The sequence below is a fragment of the Periplaneta americana genome, chromosome 17 (assembly GCF_040183065.1).
Source record: "Periplaneta americana isolate PAMFEO1 chromosome 17, P.americana_PAMFEO1_priV1, whole genome shotgun sequence".
NCBI lineage: Eukaryota > Metazoa > Arthropoda > Insecta > Blattodea > Blattidae > Periplaneta > Periplaneta americana.
Window position 1 is genome coordinate 117,145,354 of NC_091133.1, and position 19,465 is coordinate 117,164,818.

The 19,465-nt window shown below is 33.7% G+C and overlaps 1 protein-coding gene across 33 annotated transcripts in view; it reads left to right on the top strand.

Moving 5' to 3' along the window:
• CaMKII (Calcium/calmodulin-dependent protein kinase II) overlaps positions 1–19,465 on the top strand; it is a 502,734-nt gene that overhangs the window by 377,771 nt on the left and 105,498 nt on the right. For 21 of the 33 annotated variants that reach the window (XM_069816423.1, XM_069816436.1, XM_069816437.1 and 18 more), the window contains exon 11: positions 180–240. In XM_069816423.1, the coding sequence (XP_069672524.1) occupies positions 180–240 (61 nt within the window). The remainder of the gene's footprint in view (positions 1–179; positions 241–19,465) is intronic. The other 12 variants (XM_069816428.1, XM_069816446.1, XM_069816454.1 and 9 more) reach the window with 1 other exon arrangement.

Below are 19,465 nucleotides of genomic sequence, written 5' to 3' on the forward strand. Positions count from 1 at the left end.
TGTTAGCAAAACTTGATTCTGCTTGAAGCTTTATAGATGGAATCATTTTCACACACTTATAGGTTATATTTGATTATGCTGTTTCTTGATTGCTACAGTCCGTCATTTTTATGTTTGTTTACAATATTATTTTTCTGTTCAATATTCAAGTTGCAAACTTTTTTTTCTTTTCTTTTCAGGGGGCAATTCTCACCACGATGCTTGCGACTCGCAACTTTTCCAGTAAGTATGATGCCCATGGTAAGTACCTCTGGACCCCACAAAAAAAGAAAAAAGAAACAAATTGCCTGTCTGTCAGGCATTTTCATGGTATGGTCAATTGTGTGTCTCCATACCCTCCTAAATGTTGAGTCCTTACTTCACAATCCCTGACTCATGTTTGGAGAGCTGACACATTGGAACACCAAAAATATATTTTTTGAATGGCAGTTCAGAGTATGAATATGGAGCCCTCAATGCATATACTTTGTTCCTAAGTTATGAAGGCAAATATTTTCATTTTAGATCTTCCTATTTGTCTTTTCGAAGATAGAAAACGCCATCTTTCCAAGCACTTTATCCACCCACTTCCATTGCCATTCAAGATTTGAATTTTCGAACAAGAAGATTTCTTGATCATTGGTTTCATCATCTGTATGAACATAAACAAATCGAATAAAGTGTCATGTTATCATATTAGTGGGGAAATATGTCATGCATAACAGAAAACGAAGTAGCACAAGATGGTCGCCTATGTGGTGATCGGTAGGCAATTATTTTAATAGCCCTTTTAAACTGCAGAATGATTTACAATTGGTCAAAATGATGATATGGTGATAAAGGAAGGATGGTGGCATGAACCAGTAGGAGAAATTCGAGGACTTGGAAAAACATGCTGTAGAGATATATTGCAGCCATATATTTTGTGGAATATCCCAGTGATGGAATCCCAGTCTCTTTGGTGAGAAGCATATGTATCACTCACTGGGCAGCATGACAACAGTAGACTAACTGTTTATACGATTATCACCACTACCACCATCACCACCACCACCACCACCACCACTATCACCATCACCAACACCACCACTACCACCACCACCACCATCACCACCACCAGAGCTCGGTCACTGATCACTGGATTGAAGTTTGTTACGTACAATGTATAGTCAAGACATCAAGAGGTGTAAGCAAGTACAGTAGAACTTGGTTATAACGACATCCAAGGGACCTTAAAAATTATGTTGTTATAAACGAGTGTTGTAGTAACCGAGATTCATATTATCAGTCTAATGAGGTGGAAAATGAAAGATTACAAATTTAATTAGGCTTATCTTAGATTTATGTATTCACTTTTAAGCCTACCATGAACTTAATAAAATACACGTACAATTATAAATACAGTATTCTGTATTAAAATAGTTTGTTCAGTACTCACCAAACTTCTTTACTTAGGAGTGAAGTAGGCCTAATCAGTCATTTTACTCTGTTGTCTCCTACTTGCCCAATACACACTTTCTAAATTACATTCTACGAGTTTGTTTATTATTTCAGTTACAATTTCACTGCCCCCTCCCCTACCTTCGATCCATTCTGTTCAAATGCAGCAACAATTTTATCGTTTCTCTTCCAAATCGTTTGGAATGTGGAATTATTTAGGCCAAACCCACTCCATTCTCAATTTGATGAATTACTTTAACTTTTTCTTCCAACGTTAAAACGTTTCTATTAGTGCCATACTACGTTAAAATGCGTGCACTTAGTGAAAACTTCCTGTCAAACCTGACCACACACAGCTACCGTTAATACCGCATGAATTTGGACAGGTTACAATGGGATGGGGAACCTGCCTGTCCTCCAGAAATCTATGACAGAAGGAGAGAGTAAAGAATATGCCAGGTTACCAGATTTCAAGGAAATATTTCTTAAAATACTTTAGTTCTTAGAAAATCGTATTCTAAACTAAGGTTGAAAATGACGTTATATGCGAGGTAGACGCATATACGTTTGTCGTATTAAGCAAGGTAGAAAAGCATATGTCTTATGGGGAATGAGTCAGGACCACAGAATATTTTAACGTTATAGGCGAGGTGTCGCACAAAACGAGGTCACTATAACCAAGTTCTACTGTAGTACAGTCTGGTCTATTTGGGGTGCGTTATGTGATATCGCAGACTGGAGTGTTTAGTTGTTTTCGATCATGGTACATAGTTAAAATAGCGTGTTTTACTAACAAGAGAAATTAGCTGTCTTTCTCAAACAAGTAACTAAACACACCCATTTTACCCTTCTTTCAATACCGGTACTTTTTTGTACAAGAATTCGGGCAGGAATACTTTTCTATAAAACAGGAAAAGATCATATTTTGTCATTTGTGTCATGTGGACATAAAAGATAGAATATCAACATTAAGTCCAATAGGATTAAATATGCAGCCAGATAGTACATGCCAACTAATATAATTACTGGTATGTCAAGAAGTTTGTTGAAAAATGTACTGGTACACATAGAAAGTTCATCTAGAGGCAACCCTAAACAAATATTAATTACGACCTTTTTCTTTTTTCTAATGACAGGTACATAGATAACTTATCTTTTACATAAACACAACCTCAAGATTGTGTTCATATAAATATACTCTCAATAGGATAATAAAGCTGTAGAAAACAAGAAAATACGGATTTCACTGAATTAAATCACAAATGCTATTGGCTGTTATGTGGCAAAATATAGCGGAAATATTTTTTCTAATTGTTGTTAGTAATATATGTTGTTAACATGTGAAATACTAAATAAAGTGAGCCACATAACCATTAGTCTGTGTATAGAATATTTAATTCAATTGGGCCAATTTATTCCAATCGGGCCCCATGCCTAAGGGGGCCTCACACTAGGATAATCCACTTCAATCATATCAAATACATACAATAAAATATTATTGCAAAATACACCTAACATCGTAATATTGTAGTTTTACGGAGGACAGAAACAATTTTAAATTTCTGTACGTACATAAATTATGTCACCAGAAAGCAATGGCACACCCAGGAATTTGTCTTGGAGGTGGTCCAATAAAAAGATGTTAAGTTACATAAATGCACACACAAACATACAAACATACCTACATACACACATATTTTTTTTTTTTTTTTTACAAAACAAAGTCCAGTCTTCTTGGCTTTTTCTTTAGTTCGTTAACAACATCTTGTAGAGAAACTGTGATATCACGATGAATGTCAAATCAAAAGTGTTATGTACATACACGTGAATCATTTCAGTGATATTATAGATAACGGAATTATATGCTATCAGTGCTTAAAAATTCAGTAAAAATGTACAACTTATCACTTTGAGGGGGGAAGGGTCTTCCCCCCCCCCCCCGTCCGTGCACCCTTGACAGAAAGTAGGATGCGCGTGACTATTTCACTGCTAGCTTGATCATTCTTACCATGCAAAATAAGCATACAAGTAAACTGCATATTGCAGTAAACATTTTTAATAGCCTCGCTATGGATATAAAAATGAAACTCAAACATAATATTATTTAGGGCCAAATTAATGAAGTAGGTACCTAATTTCTCACGTCTTCTATTCTGTATGTGAATTCATGACATTCATTATCAAATGTTGATACTAAACCTTTGTGTTGTACTAGTAGACTATATTGTAAAACTCTTCTGTATATATTTCAGCTAGACTGTGACTATAATTAAGACTTTGTAGTACTGCGAGTATTAAGATTTTTTTGACATGTTCCATATTCTAGCTGTGAAGCAATGAACGATTACCGTGGAATGTAAATAAATACAATACAATACAATCCCTCCTTATCCCAAGAGTAGCCAAAACCAACTAGGTGGCTTTAATTTAGCCCATGAAGAGACGAAGCGGTTCATGGAGCATAGATAGTGATGTTAAATCTTTGCACAGTCAATAAAACATACGATTTTCTAGCAGTTTAGACTATTCGAAGATAGGCCTAATCAAGATATTGTTTTGTTTATTTACTTGTACTCTTATTCTGCATAATTCGCAAACACTTTCTAAATGCATATCTTGATAATTTTCTTTGTATAATAAAGACATAAGTCTGTAATAAACTATGTTTACTGGTATAGATTCTACAGACCTTGTCTGTGAACCTGGGACCCCCAAATAATTTTTCAAATTGGGCCCCACAACTCCCTGTATGTAGATTTATGGAAGTAGCATTTTTGTACAAAATTATATTTTTTATGTACCGGTACTAGAAATATCATATTTGTAAATTTAAACGTTATATTTTTCACCCGACTGTACTTATGATCAACATGTTTGTAGCAAATGTACAGGCACTACACCTCCATCCGCCCATTTTTACTATAGAGCAAATGGTTCATGTCTAGCTAAGGGGAGAGGATGGTATTTTTTAAAACTTTTTTTCTATTTGATGTAAAATATTAATTTTTTGTATGTTGAGAGCTCATAGCTGTGGCAACTCAACCAAATAAAAATATTTTGAAAAAAAAAAAAATTATTTGGGGGCCCAAATTTGAAAAAAAATATACCCAATGCAGGATTGTACTAAAACCGATATATCTAAACCATTTTTAAAGATAGATTCAAAGAGTTTTTTGCAATGTATTTGCAAAATGTTCTAAAAACTTTCTGTAACAGAATTTTGATATTAGTCCCTACGTTTGTAATATAAACAATTAAAATTTAATAACTATTTTCTGATTTCCTTTCTTGCAAACAAACGGACGTATTTTTAAAATGAAATCAGTTTAAAAAATTCTGTTACAGAGAAAAGTTTCCTAATAGTCTAAAGAATGTGTGTTCTAAGTTTCATGCATGTATCTTTAATAGTTCAGAAATTATATACATTTTTGTCTGGCAATGTAGCAAAAAAAAATGAAGTTACTGGAAACCGATAAAAGCGGGCGTGTGATTTAAAAATCCATAGCGCAGGAAGTTTAAAAATGACGTCTCAACATCCGATAAGGGCACAAATACCCACAAATGCAATGCATTCCACACATATCAAAGGGTATTTTAAAGAAAAAAAAAATGTTTTTGAAAATTTAATTTACCAGAAACAACAATAAAAGTGGGCGAATAATTTAAAAATCCATAATGCAGGAAGTTTAAAAATAGAGACTCAACATCCGATAAGGGCACAAATACCCACAAAATGTTATGCTATGCATTCCACACATATCACAGAGTATTTTAAAGAATTATTTTTTTTAATTTACTCATTTTTCATCAAAAAATACCATCCTCTCTCCTTAACATAGTGAAGCAGGGTAGGTAATCATGTCCGAGCTCTAATCATCATCATCAACACAAGCAATAGCACTACCACACTACCAGCACTATCACTATCACTATTACTATTACTATCATCACTTTCATAATCATCAGCACTACCACTACTACTAACATCACACGACATTGTTTCTCCTACCTACCGACAGTAATTAAAATGCAGATTTCCACGTACATGCTCTACTGTAATTAACAGTTATGAAATAGAACACAGAATATTGAAGGCTTGCATTCTTCACAGTCCGTAGGCCTACCACCTTTGAGCACCATGCCACTGTAAATAACTATTGTCGGACCATCGGATCTGTGCCCCTTCAGCGCTGTCGTCGTTCTTGGAAAAGTTAACGCCTGTACTCACTCCATTCCACCCGCTTTCCTCCCACCACGTTAAACAGCAAGCCACGAGCCTTGCCGAATAGGGATGTTGCCAAACTTCCGTCAAACGGTGTCATAAATAACTGGTCTTCCATGCTACAATATCATTTCTTTCAATTAAAATACATTTTTAAACTAAATCCCATGTCTCGAATCACTTTCTGTAGTTTTTCTCTCCAACCTTGGGAATTATTGCTTCTCTCGCAAGCTTCAGTAATTTTTTCAATGTTGAAACTTCTTTCTGAATGGTATAAAATTCTTGTATCTTTCTTCTTAAAATACATCGGTTCATATCATCTACAATAATTAAAAGTTCCCTTGGTCTGTTCTTCTCTGGTGATTTTAGCTTTTCATCTCGTGCACAGACTCCCTCTCTCCTGATTTTCTTTATTAGGAGTTCTGACCTATCTATATAAATTACATAAAATGTTGTATTATTAGTATTAGTTAAGTAATTAATTTCAATACATAATCAATTGAAATAAAATAAACCTCACCTGTGATATCAGTTGCTCTTTTCGTTGCCTGATTTATAGGAAACAGATATTGACCTGTTTGTTTCTCTTCATCGCAAAATGCTATTACTTGCTTAATAATATTTCTTTCGCCGCTCCATGCTACAGTATTCATGTTGAGTTGACAACACTGGACTGCAAGTGCAAATATTGTAAACTGTCCTGTAAGAAGGCTCAAAATTGTGACTAGTGGAGGACAGAAAGGGAGAGAGATAGAAATGCAGGGAGAGAAATGAATTACCGAGGCTGAGAAGGAATTAGGGTTCAGTTCACATATCTTACGGGGGCACAGATCTGATGGTCCGACTATAAAAATTAATACTGCAATGAGAAATGCATCCCAATTTTAACATGGCACTCACTATGTAGATATTGATGTCCGGTAATAATTTCGAATCATTTTGTGCCATATGTTGAAGCATGAAGAAGATGCAGAAAAAAAAACATGCAGAAATATAAAAATATTTTATATTTCTTTAAATTTATTTATTTATTTATTATTTTGCTAATAATTGTAACATAAAATATAATATATACAGAAAAACTTTAGCTTGCCCCTGAACGAGTAGAACTCTTGCTCAGGGGCGGATTCCTGAATTGAAATTAATAATTATACAATACAATTTGTCTTATGTCTAATGTGCAATTATAGTATATAAATTTTAATTTACAATTTTTCAATTTTTATAAAATCCATACATAACTTTTTTAAATTTAATACTAGAACTATTAGAATTGACAAGATTAGGATATTTAAATATAAATTTGTTATATATTCTTGGGCCTAAATTACTACTGTGATTAAATACTGTAACAGTGTTGCATTTTGGTTCAAACAATCTTAAAGAATTCATACCTTTTGTTTCATAACTATGAGAATACAATTCAAAATTATTTCGATTTTTATGTATGAATTTTATTAATACAATATAATAAATTTGTCTTACGTTAAGTACATTAAAGTCTATAAACAAATTTTGAGATGGAAAATCAATAGGTTTATGAAGACGTATTTTAATTATTTTTTTCTGTAATAAATAAAGTGGATTAAAATTGGATTTAAATGAGCTACCCCATCCTGACCTGTTAGTTATAAGAACATGTTTTTTTTTATAGTCTGTGATGATGAAATTTCGAAAAGTGTCATATTATCAGTCAGGCTTCAGCTTGTATGTTCCAATATGCCATGCATGATCTTCAAAAATGCGTCACGTATTGTATGCTATAAGAATGCCTTTCACTGTGAAATAAATTACTTGGCACACAGCTGTGTGCTGGACATGTAGAATGTTAAATATGAGATTTACCATGTTGCATTTAACGAGGAGATGTTTCACAGAGGTTTTCTGACACACACATCACTGGCATTCTTTGAGCACGGTACCTGTGTTGGTTCATTGTTCTTGTTCTCATGTGATTTCCGCACTTCTTCGAGATAACCCACACAAAGAAAGAGGTCACACTGTCATTAGTAAAGCTAGAGCTTAGTAACTGTACATATATATATATGTTGCATTTTGATTGAAACAGACGTTTGGAATGCCAAACAAAAGTCGTAGTTAGAGAATAGCTTTAACAAACATCTTATGTTTGGATGATTTGGTGGACCTTAATTTCACTACCCTTCCAGTTTTCTGTCTGTAAATAGGTAGAATTCTTTTATTTCACCACTCACTGTTTGATGATACACAGAAATAATCTGCTTTATTCTCATTGTTGTGTTATTGGCCTAATTCATATAATGACAGTTGAGATTGGGAGAAGAAAGTGTTTCTCGAAGTTTCACATTGTTCTTCGTTTTAAAATTAAGGTTAGGCATATTTAATTATAAATAAGCGACACCAGAATATAGGCAAGTAGTTAAAAAACGTGCCATTTGATGAAGAGAAGTTTGTAAAGTAATCATTGCAGTCAGGGAAAATACTTCCTTTTCATTTGATGATTTTTTTGTCTGCAAGGAAAATTACAATGTTCTGGTCCAGGTGAAAAGCTCGTCTTTATTCGCTGATTAAACGCATTAATCATTTTATGCTCGACCATGTCGAAATGTAGTAATTATACACCTGGTAGCAGCCCTTTAATGGACCTCATTAAAGTACACCAATTCATTAAAGTTCAGGTGTTCCACCAATCAGAAAATACCATTGTAGCAATATGAAAGTGCAAGTATCGATTATTCTAGGATATGCAATCGAAAGACAACTAGCGCAAGATTAGACAATATTAAACTCAGTCGAAAAAAACAACACACAAATTAACATCAATTCACCGTCATCTTCCAGCCTTTCACAAAGCACATTCCCGCAAATTCATTTCACCAATTGCCGGAAAAAATCAATATGGTCGAGCATAAAAAGTCGTATGAAACTTGACTATAATGGTAATTAAGACGCTCGTATGAAAATTATGAAACTCGCTTGCGCTCGTTTCATAAACATACTCGCGTCTTAATTACTACCATTACAGGCTCGTTGCATAATGTACTATTAACTTGCTATTTTGTAACATCTGCTAAACTAGCCAAAGTCTTTGGTCCAGGGATAATTATTAAGACTACCTTGCATAGCCTCTTGACTGATCTTCACTTGTTTCTCCTCTCTTTTGGTTCGAGGTTCAACACGGCACAGCCACTAATGCTGGAACAGTTTGCTTACCTGAATTCTAGAGTTTAACGAAAAAAATTATGGATTATTCATAAACAAAGGAATAAATTAATAAATAAATTGCATTATTTCATATTCCACTAGAAAGGCGTGCAAAGTCTTTTTGGTATTTCTTTATATTCAAATTGTTTTCAGGGTTGATTTTTGTTTTATTAAAAAACAGGAAAGAAAAAAAATAATTTTAACGAAAATAGAAATTTAAAAATGTATTTTGTTTGAATTATTTGGGATGAGGATTCCAATTGTTGGGATCCATGGATGATTCTTGTTTACTTGAAGAACTGAAATCGAAGAAATGAATTGAAGACATTGTTACAAAACAGCACTAGTCATTTTTAATTAAACTGAGTTAAGGACACATTTGGTACTTTTTCAAATGCTTATAGACTCCAAAAACGACCCATGTCAGGTGCAATAGCCACAAGGATAAATACCAATTGTACGAAAACAGCTGGCATGTTTTGTTCTTTTTTTTTTCTTGTTCTCCTTAAAAATAGCAATTTTGACAGAGCTGTTTTTCTAATATCACCTTCAATTATTTTAATGGTAATTGAAATTTATAAATATTGTCTTTGAATTATGCAGGAGGACTGAAATGTGAGAAAATACGAAGAATTATTATTTTCCTTGTGTATAATGAATAAACTGCTGATATCTTTTGGTTAAGGTAATCAGTATATCGTTCATTGGTCCAGGGTGCATAATTTGAATTTTCATAATGCTCACTAACGTGTAGGAGTATATCCCTGTAAGCTTCCCTCGCTTTTCTGCCATATAATACCATTCACTTTATTTGTTAATTTACTCCTTTGTTATGAATAATTATAATTAAACTTGCCTAATCTTCATTTTAAAGCTAAAATCATTGCGAAACTCCGAAGTACACTTTCTCAGCTCCAATCGACAGTTGGACACTCAGCTTAAAAATCTTTCTATGGGTGCTTAAAAATTAACTTTCTTCTGCAAAAATCTGAAAGCTTTGGACATTATATTGTAGTCATCGTCGGTTGTGTTAATTTGATTGTATGTGGCAATGACACTGTATTTTAGCTTATATTAGTGATCTCTAAGGTTAATCATGTGGATTATTTCTGGTTGCTTTTGTGGTGTAGACGAGTAGTGCAGCTCTTCCCACATCCTCAGCACTCTATAGACTCTTGTTGATTCTGTCAGTAAAGCACGCACATAAAACAATAGCTTAAAGTAATTCCATAATACCATTATTTGTAACCATTACCTAATACAAAGGTATATTCCTTAAACTCTTATCAGATATTATGTTATGTGAATATTATCAGCTATAGAAACTCAACATACCAATGGTATAGCTCCATTAACTTGTCTGTCTTTGGCCTACAAGTTGGGGGGTTTGATTTCAACATGAGTAATAAATTTTTCATTTCTTTCCATTGCGAAATACACACAGTCTGTAAAATGAATATAAGACTGTTTTGCTAGAATAAATCAACCGGATGTAATGCTATATTTCTATGAAGTTCAAATTGGACTTTCAAAGTTCATAAGATTGGAGAATTTGAACAAATTTGAGTTATAGGTTAACAACTGTCAAAACTCCGCTGTAGGAGGTTACTAAACCTTATTGCTGCGCTGGAAACGGAGTCGGAGTTCCCCTCCATTAATCTGAACCATTGTCGCTACTGATTAACAAGTCATCTGATGCATCATTGCTATCAGTTAAATATTCTCCTAACGAAATTATTCTGTCAATTTCACTGTCTATTACATTAGCACTATAAAAACATTGTTCTTTGTTATTTTTAATGTGCTCAACACATTTCTTCCACTTGTCTTTTCTATATTCTGTGAAAAGAAGGTGACACAATCATTCCTTTACATTAAGTGGGGACCTAATTTCCGTTACAATAATCCAATTGAAAAGACTGGAGACAACTGACTAAACATTTTAGTCTGTCCCTTTATGTAAAGGAAACCAATCAAAACAATAAATGCTTATTTTTAAAGCATGGTTGGGTTTTGAAGATAAATAATGTTTATGTACACGCTATTTGACCAACCGCAAGCAGTCAAACGTAAACTTAACAATTGATGATATCTTGTTGACTCATTCTATTAACATGGGATTTTTTCAACATAAAGTAGAATCTATTTAGACGATTTCATACTCTGCAACTACCCACTTATCTCTTCAAGAAAGAAAAGTTATTCGCTGATCGAGTTTTCTACTTCAAAAACATATTTTCCCACACTACAGTAGTATAAAACAAACCTCAATTAAGAAGTCTTATATTTGTTATATTGCGGTGACTCAAACATCTTAAAAATCTGCAAACAATACTCTTCAACATGCTTTTTTCCTTATTAGAATCTGACTATTACTTTTTGAGTTATTATCAAGTATATAAAATGCGAAAACATTCTGAGTCATTGAAAGTCTACGTAAGTAACGCCTTCTTTCGTTATTGGCTGACAATTAGGAAGGAGGAGGTGAATAGTATATTGTGTCACTCTTTAAGATTGACGCATGCACAAACCAACGGAGTTTACTAAGTTGTTCTCCTATATCTTTATACATTAGATAAAATCACCTTCGTCAGATTTTGTACAATACATTATCTCATGAAGTTTCAGCAGATCAGTGGGTTACAAACTCTATATAGTACCTCAATACCTCAAAGTTAAGAAAAAAAGTGGAAGTCTGTATTTAAAATTAAGCTGGAATATAAATCAGAGCAATAATTGTGCAAAATAAAACCGTAGATCAGGGTCCCATCTTGGAAGACTTTCCAGTGCACCTGCATAGAAGCGTATGGAACCATGTAATTACAATATAAAGTTGACCTGTCAAGAAGAAAATTTTCAAACTCAGCACAATATCATGTTTAGAATTTAAGAGTGATAAACTGATGAGTAGGCCTATGTCAAAGTCGTATGTGCCATATGGATCATGAAAAAGGAAACAAGATTATGATTTGTTTGTGTGTGTGTTTTTTTTTTGTTTATTTGTGTGTGTGTGTGTTTTTTTGTATTTGTATGTGCGTGTGTATATATGTGGAGGAGGAGGGAACACAAGCAGAGTGTATACACTAAACATGCCTACCAACTGATTTTGTGAAACTCAGTAAACCTATAACACTACTCAAAGCTTTTGATTATAATTCGGGGGTGGATGTTGATGACCTAAATTTAGCTGAAAAAATATCAATAAATTTCCCTTATATTTACATACAAATGCCCTAACAGTATAAAAAAAATGACAAAAACTAATAAATTAATGGAAAGGGGCTATGTATGGACAGATAATAAAAACAAAAGAGTGAATACAGTAAAACCCCGATAAGACGCTGTTCAAGGAACCGGGTGTAAAACGCGTATTAACCGGGACCGTGTATTAGGCGGGTATACTAATTTTGACTTATGTACAGTATCTATTAGCATTCTTCTTGATTGAAATGCATGATTCATGAAAAATAATACAATATTACTCCATTATGTAATTACTGTACTGTACGTCAAAGATATTTACAATATGTACTGTACTTAATTCTTTCGAAAAAAAAGTAATTTATAATTGTTTGCCGTGTGCGTGTTCTCCAAGTCCTCATGTTTACCACACTTCAGTTTCTGCGATTACATCCTCCCGACGTCGCAGCTGCAGTGATTGAGTCGTGATTTTTTATTATCGTTCTTAATGTCAAAGATGGGATTCCTAATGCATCAGAGAGTTGTTTCTGAGTAAGAGTACTGTTCTCATCGTACTTTCGTAAGATTTCCAATTTTTCCGACACAGAAAGGGCTTTTCGTTTAACACCCATTGTATAATCACATTCACAGACACTTCAATACACTAAAGGACAACAAACTACCCAGCAAAAATTTCCAGAATTTTATTATGGCCGAGTGAGGAATGTTGTTTGAGAGAGAGGGTTAGCAAGAGGGTGAGGTATTGTAACTGCATGTAGGCTTTAACCACGCAGATAACGAGTCGAATAAGAGAGCATAACAAGAGGGTGAGGTATACTAAGGTATGAAGTACGAAGGTTTAAATGCGCAGGTAAAGGGTCGAATACCAATACTTTTCAGGTTAATGGCACCAGTGAGTTCAATGACCAAGATGTTTCATTGCTGTTACAGTACATTGCTGAAAATTACATCGAAAATATGCCACAAAAACAGCGTATTATGCAGGACTTGAGTGCAACAAAGGGGGTATTTTATAAAGGCGTTATATATGAAATGTGCAGGGACCAGACGAAAAAAGCGTATTACACGGGATGGCATAATAAGCGAGCACATCTTATCGAGGTTTTACTGTAGTTTAAAAAAACAATCAAGATTACCGGTACTCTCTTGTTTTTGTTTTTCTTCTATAATACTTCTCAGTTAATACAAATTCACAAACCTTTTATCCCATCAATTGAAAATGGTCCTAAAAATTTTAAGTAACAGAAACATTAACATATTATATAATGTGTGGCAATAATATGTTGTACATGCATTTATGCAATCCAGTTTATATTCAGAAAGAAATAGTTATTGAAACCTTCAATGAAGTTATATTTTATACCTCTGCAAACAATGACAATCTGCAGTTTAAGGTTGTTCTGAAGCAGGGCTTCTTTTTACATACCAGTATGGAACAGAAGTTAAAATTTTTAAACCATTTTCTTTTCCCACTATCTTTCCCCTTTTACCAACCCTGTTCCTCACACTTAACATAAAGGAAATTTTAAACAATTTCCACGACTGGGTTTTTATGCTCTTGTGGGCCGAGAGCTGTCCAATGAACTCTGTTTCCAGGTAAAATCTATCCTCGCCACATTCTTAGTCACCTTATCAGATCACTATGACCACCAACTGAAGATCACTTTTCTTAGCAAAATAAAACATTAATCAATGGAAAAGCAGTAACTATGATTTGCCTGAAAAATAAAACGAAATTTTAAAAATGATTTTAATGATCCTTAAAAAAATAAAAAAGTAACCTATCGGACAAAATATCATAAAATGTACAACATAAAATTGCATATTTTGCTTTGTCATATCATAAAATTAATTATGTATTAAAAGGCCATCGTTTAAAGTTAAAGGAGAAATAATGACATTTCATCAACATCTGTCCTCTAAAAATAATAATTACTGTAGCCTGATTCTTCATATTAACCTGGCCTTCGACTAATTTATCAGAATCAATCATATCTTGTAATATGAATTATTAGGTCATAAAATGTTATATTCCATTAACTGAAATACCTTGCGTTTTGTAAGGACTTCATTTCATACCGGAAAGCTTAACATTTTATAGCTCATCACATCTCTTGAAATAAGTATCTTACATTTTACCTAAACTTCATTTCATAGCAGGGGAAGAGTAAACAATATGGAAACTATTTTGTCCCATCAGTTATCAAAATCAATGAAAGTGTATTTTTTTAGGTTATGGTACTCATCTGTTGTTAAAAATTTAACTTCTTACTGCTGTTGAATTTGTGAGTCACTTTTTTAAAAAGCAAGGGCCCAATGATGGCCTAATATTTAGAAGGGTAAAGCATTCACATTATCATACGAACGTCCATTACAATTGAACATACGTAAACTCATTCCGTTTTTCTGCTACTTTTAAACTGAAAATAGTTAACACCACTTAAAAATCCTTGATCGCAACAAGGGGTTAAACCTCAGATACAGGGAATACTGGTTCAGACTTCAACATTTGTATGCAGTGTGAGTAATGTTGTATATGTATTTAAAGTTGTTGCTCTGATATTATTTGCAAACTTCTTAAAAAAAACAGAAAGCGAGAATGCTGCTATAAAAGAAAACTGAACAAAATAAACTGTTGAAGTCAAAGAACTGCAAGGAAGTGCCATCATATATCCTGATAATGCATCTCTTGATACATTTTCATTGAGTCTTCAGCCAACAGACGTGGAATCACCACAAGTTTCGTCATCTACAGCTCGACTGTGTAATTCATCTATTGAAAAAAAAGTGTGAGTTCACCTCTCTGGGGAAAATTCTCTGGATACCCATAGGTGTGCATAATAGAAACAAATATCAATACGTACTTTGTTTATATCTTACTTATCAAATAGCAAACAAAAAGTAGACAAATATACCAAATAATCACAAAATTACTCACTCAAGGATCAAATTTAGGTCCATTATTGTTTCTAGAAAGGTACAAGAGATGCAATTGGACTGCTTGCTTACAATAAAAATAATTATTCCTTCCATTTCATTATATTTTGTGGGTATAATGACTGAAGTAGGTACAGTACCAATATGCCATAATTACCCAGAAAGTCATTACAGCCAGTGACCGAAAAAGCATGGCCCAAGTGTCAGGTACCCATATATTTGTTACCTATCTGTCTGTTTACTGAAAACATGGGACCGAAATGGCCGCTAGTCAAGGCCGGGTGCACACAGAATCTGACACGATGCAGCGCGGCTCTTCGCGACACGACATTTTTCTTTATAGTGTCTCACAACGCCTCACGACATCTGAACTGCTGGTTATGTGGGTTTAAAAAATGCACTAGCCTAGAAAATGGCGTCAATGAATGAGGATTGTCTATGTCAGAAATTCTATTGTATTTTGTTATTATTTTTTAAGGATGCCTAATATGCCTAAAAATCTATACAGTTGAAAGTGTCATAAAATTCAATACAGTAGAACTTGGTTATAACGACATCCAAGGGACCTTGAAAATTATGTTGTTATAAACGAGTGTCGTAGTAACCGAGATTCATATTATCAGTCTAGTGAGGTGGAAAATGAAAAATAATAAACATAATTAGGCTTATTTTAGATTTATGTATTCACTTTTCAGCATACCATGAACACAATAAAATACATGTACAATTATAAATACTGTAGTCTGTATTAAAACAGTTTGTTCATTACTCACCAAACTTATTTACTGAGGAGTGAAGTAATCAATCATTTTACTCTGTTGCCTCCTGCTTGCCCAATATACACTTTCTAAATTAAATTTTATGTTCATTATTTCAGTTGCAATTTCACTGCTCCCTCTCATAGCTTCATACTCCCTCCTCTAGCTTCATAGAAATGTTCACAATTCTAATGGCTTCTAAAGTGTCACTCACTTCTTTTATTGGCCATACTGCGTTAAAATGCGTGCACTTAGTGAAAACTTCCTGTCGAAACTGACCGCATGCAGGTACCATTAATACCGCATAAATTTGGGCACGTTACAATGGGATGGGGAACCTGCCTGCATTCCAGAGGTCTATGATAGAAGGAAACAGTAAAGGATTTGCCAGATTTCAGCAAAATATTTTGGTTCTAAAATTGTATTCCAAACTGAGGTTGAAAATGACGTTATATGCGAGGTAGACGCATATACATTTGTCGTATTAAGCAAGGTAGGAAAGCATATGTCTTATGGGGAATTAGTTGGGACCACAGAATATTTGACATTATAGGCGAAGTGTCGCACAAAACGAGGTCGCTATAACCAAGTTCTACTGTACTACTAATGTAGTGCACAAACATCTTTTTTGTATGTTTATGCCTATTTCACGAGTCATAATAATGGAAAATATATTAAATCAATAATGAGTGATAGTATAGAGCAGAGAAATAGGCCTGCTACAAATTATTATTAGTTATTAGAGTTATATTGACCTGGTGCCTTCATCTCTTTTGAAATTTCTCGCATTTTTTTAGAAACCACATTATTGCCGTGAAATTATGTCAAAGTGAGATTGTACAGAACATATCTTTCCTGTACTAAAATCTAATCGACTGTACAGGCTACTTTTTCACTCTAAAATACCAATTTTTTTAAGCAATATTGACATCATGGCCACACACTTTATTAGATCCCTTATTCAGTGGCCCTTAGAATAGGCCTATGCTCAACTAATAATATTGTCCAGATAAAGATTCTCAAAATTAATAATGAAATATGCTCCAAAAGGAAAAAGATAGCAGGGTAGGACCAACCAATGAAAAAAATTCATGGATGAATTCTAAGGCTGAAACAGGTAAACAGTGACCTGTATATACAGTCAGTCCCAGCAAACATTCCCTGTGTTTCTGTCAGCCAATCAGGGACAGATTCCCTCTGCTACTGCAGCTGCTTGCAACCACGAACTCATGGCCTTCCACTAGATTAAAACTTACTTCCTATGTTATATTATTAAATGTAGGCCTAATAAATTTTCAAAATTGGACATCTGTTTTATAACGACTAAAAAGGCCGATGTGACTATTTTCACGAGTTCGTCTCTCCTTATCTGAACGGCTGGTGATTTCTCTAATGTTTAGCTTATTTTATCACTCCTAACTGGTGATTAGATTATCCTTCACCCTCAGCTCTTATTGTATACGTGTCAAGAGGGAGTGAATGAGGGAAAGCGAGATAGATCACCACGTGAAAGCTGTATGGTTGGTGAATCCCCATCCTCCAATCTAGATGGTATAAAAGCCATGCAGTGAGTCAGCAAAAAATAAGTACTACTTATTATATTCTGTTGTGCTTTGTATTGGTTACATATTCAGTGCGTGAACGTACACACATTTTACAAATGTACATATTATGTGTGGCAGAACAAGGAAAAACTTCAAACATAAATTTCCTGGCCACCTAGTTCTGTGTATAAAAACAATAATAATAATAATAATAATAATAATTTAGTAATAATCCGTGGCACTACAGCCCGTGAAGGGCCTAAACTGACCAGCCGGCTGCTGGCCTCACGTCCACATGCCGAAGCAGAGGTGGATGATCATCCTACCAGAATGGAGGTATCGTGTGGTTAGCACGATGATCCCCCCAGCCGTTATAGCTGGCATTCGCAACCGGATTTCGCTACCTATCGTAGCTCCCCAAGTGCATCACGATGCTGGGTGGGCACCAGTCCCATACACTGGCCGAAATTTCATGAGAAAATTTCTTCCCTCATGAGGACTCGATCCAGCGCACATACTGTAACGCGAGTCCTAGGCAGAATGCCTTAGACCACGACGCCACGGTGCGGGACAATAATTTAGTGAATAGGTTTAATGAAACAGGTTCTGTGAATGATATGCTGTAAATTATGTCGCACAACATGGGCAACACTTCCAGCAGCTACTGTGTGGAGGGTGAGTATCAAACTTATTAATATGACATGGTACATAATTTTTAATCTGGCAAAGAACCGCGAGTTCGCAGATATAATGTTTGCTGGGACTCACTGTAGGTACAGAATATCCTTTAACACTCGATGATGATGGTGATGATGATGATGATGATGATGATTATTATTATTATTATTATTATCATTATTATTATTATCATTATTATTATTATTATTAACTTAAAATTTTATTAGTCGGCACATTAAAAGTGTTAAAATATAAAAAGGTTATGTACCTCAGACAGATGGCCCGTTTCGACGCCAATGCTGCGTCATATTATTATTATTATTACTAATTATTATTATTATTATTAACTTAAAATTTTATTAGTCGGCACATTAAAAGTGTTAAAATATAAAAAGGTTATGTACCTTAGATGGCCCGTTTCGACGCCAATGCTGCGTCATATTATTATTATTATTATTATTATTATTATTATTATTATTATTATTATTATTAACTTAAAATTTTATTAGTCGGCACATTAAAAGTGTTTAAATATAAAAAGGTTATGTACCTTAGACAGATGGCCCGTATTGACGCCAATGCTGCGTCATATTATTATTATTATTATTATTATTATTATTATTATTATTATTAACTTAAAATTTTATTAGTCGGCACATTAAAAGTGTTTAAATATAAAAAGGTTATGTACCTTAGACAGATGGCCCGTATTGACGCCAATGCTGCGTCATATTATTATTATTATTATTATTATTATTATTATTATTATTATTATTATTAACTTAAAATTTTATTAGTCGGCACATTAAAAGTGTTTAAATATAAAAAGGTTATGTACCTTAGACAGATGGCCCGTTTCGATGCCAATGCTGTGTCATATTATTATTATTATTATTATTATTATTATTATTATTATTATTATTATTATTATTAATTGTAGAACCTTGTGAAGAAGGAACATATCTGGAAATTAAAATAAATAATGATGGAAATTATGAAGATGAAATAAAGAATAGAAATAATAAAGGAAAATCTGCAATTGATTTCCTAAATAGAATACTTATGGGATAAAAATATCAGTAAAAAAAACTAAAATTATATATTATATAATACAATAATTAAGAGCCGAAATTTGACTACTGGTATTGAAAATAACAACAATGCAATATATTCAGGCAACTGAAATGGATTTTTTTGAGAAGAGCAGCAACAATTTCAAGAAAAGACAAAATTAGAAACTCAATTATACGAGAAAAGATGAACTTTCAAGATACAATTTTAGATTAGGCCTACATCAAAACACAGCACTTAAAATATTATGGCAACATTCAGTGGCTGGAGGAAGAATGACTGCCAAAATGTATATTGGAATGGAAAGCTGATGGAAGAAGATGCAGGGGAAGACCTAAAGTTACTGGAGTCAAGGCATTTATGAAGCCATGAAGGAAAGACAGCTGCAGTTTGGAGATTGGATGGGTAGAAGGCTATGGCTACTAGGAATCAGAAGATGTCATCAACATTAG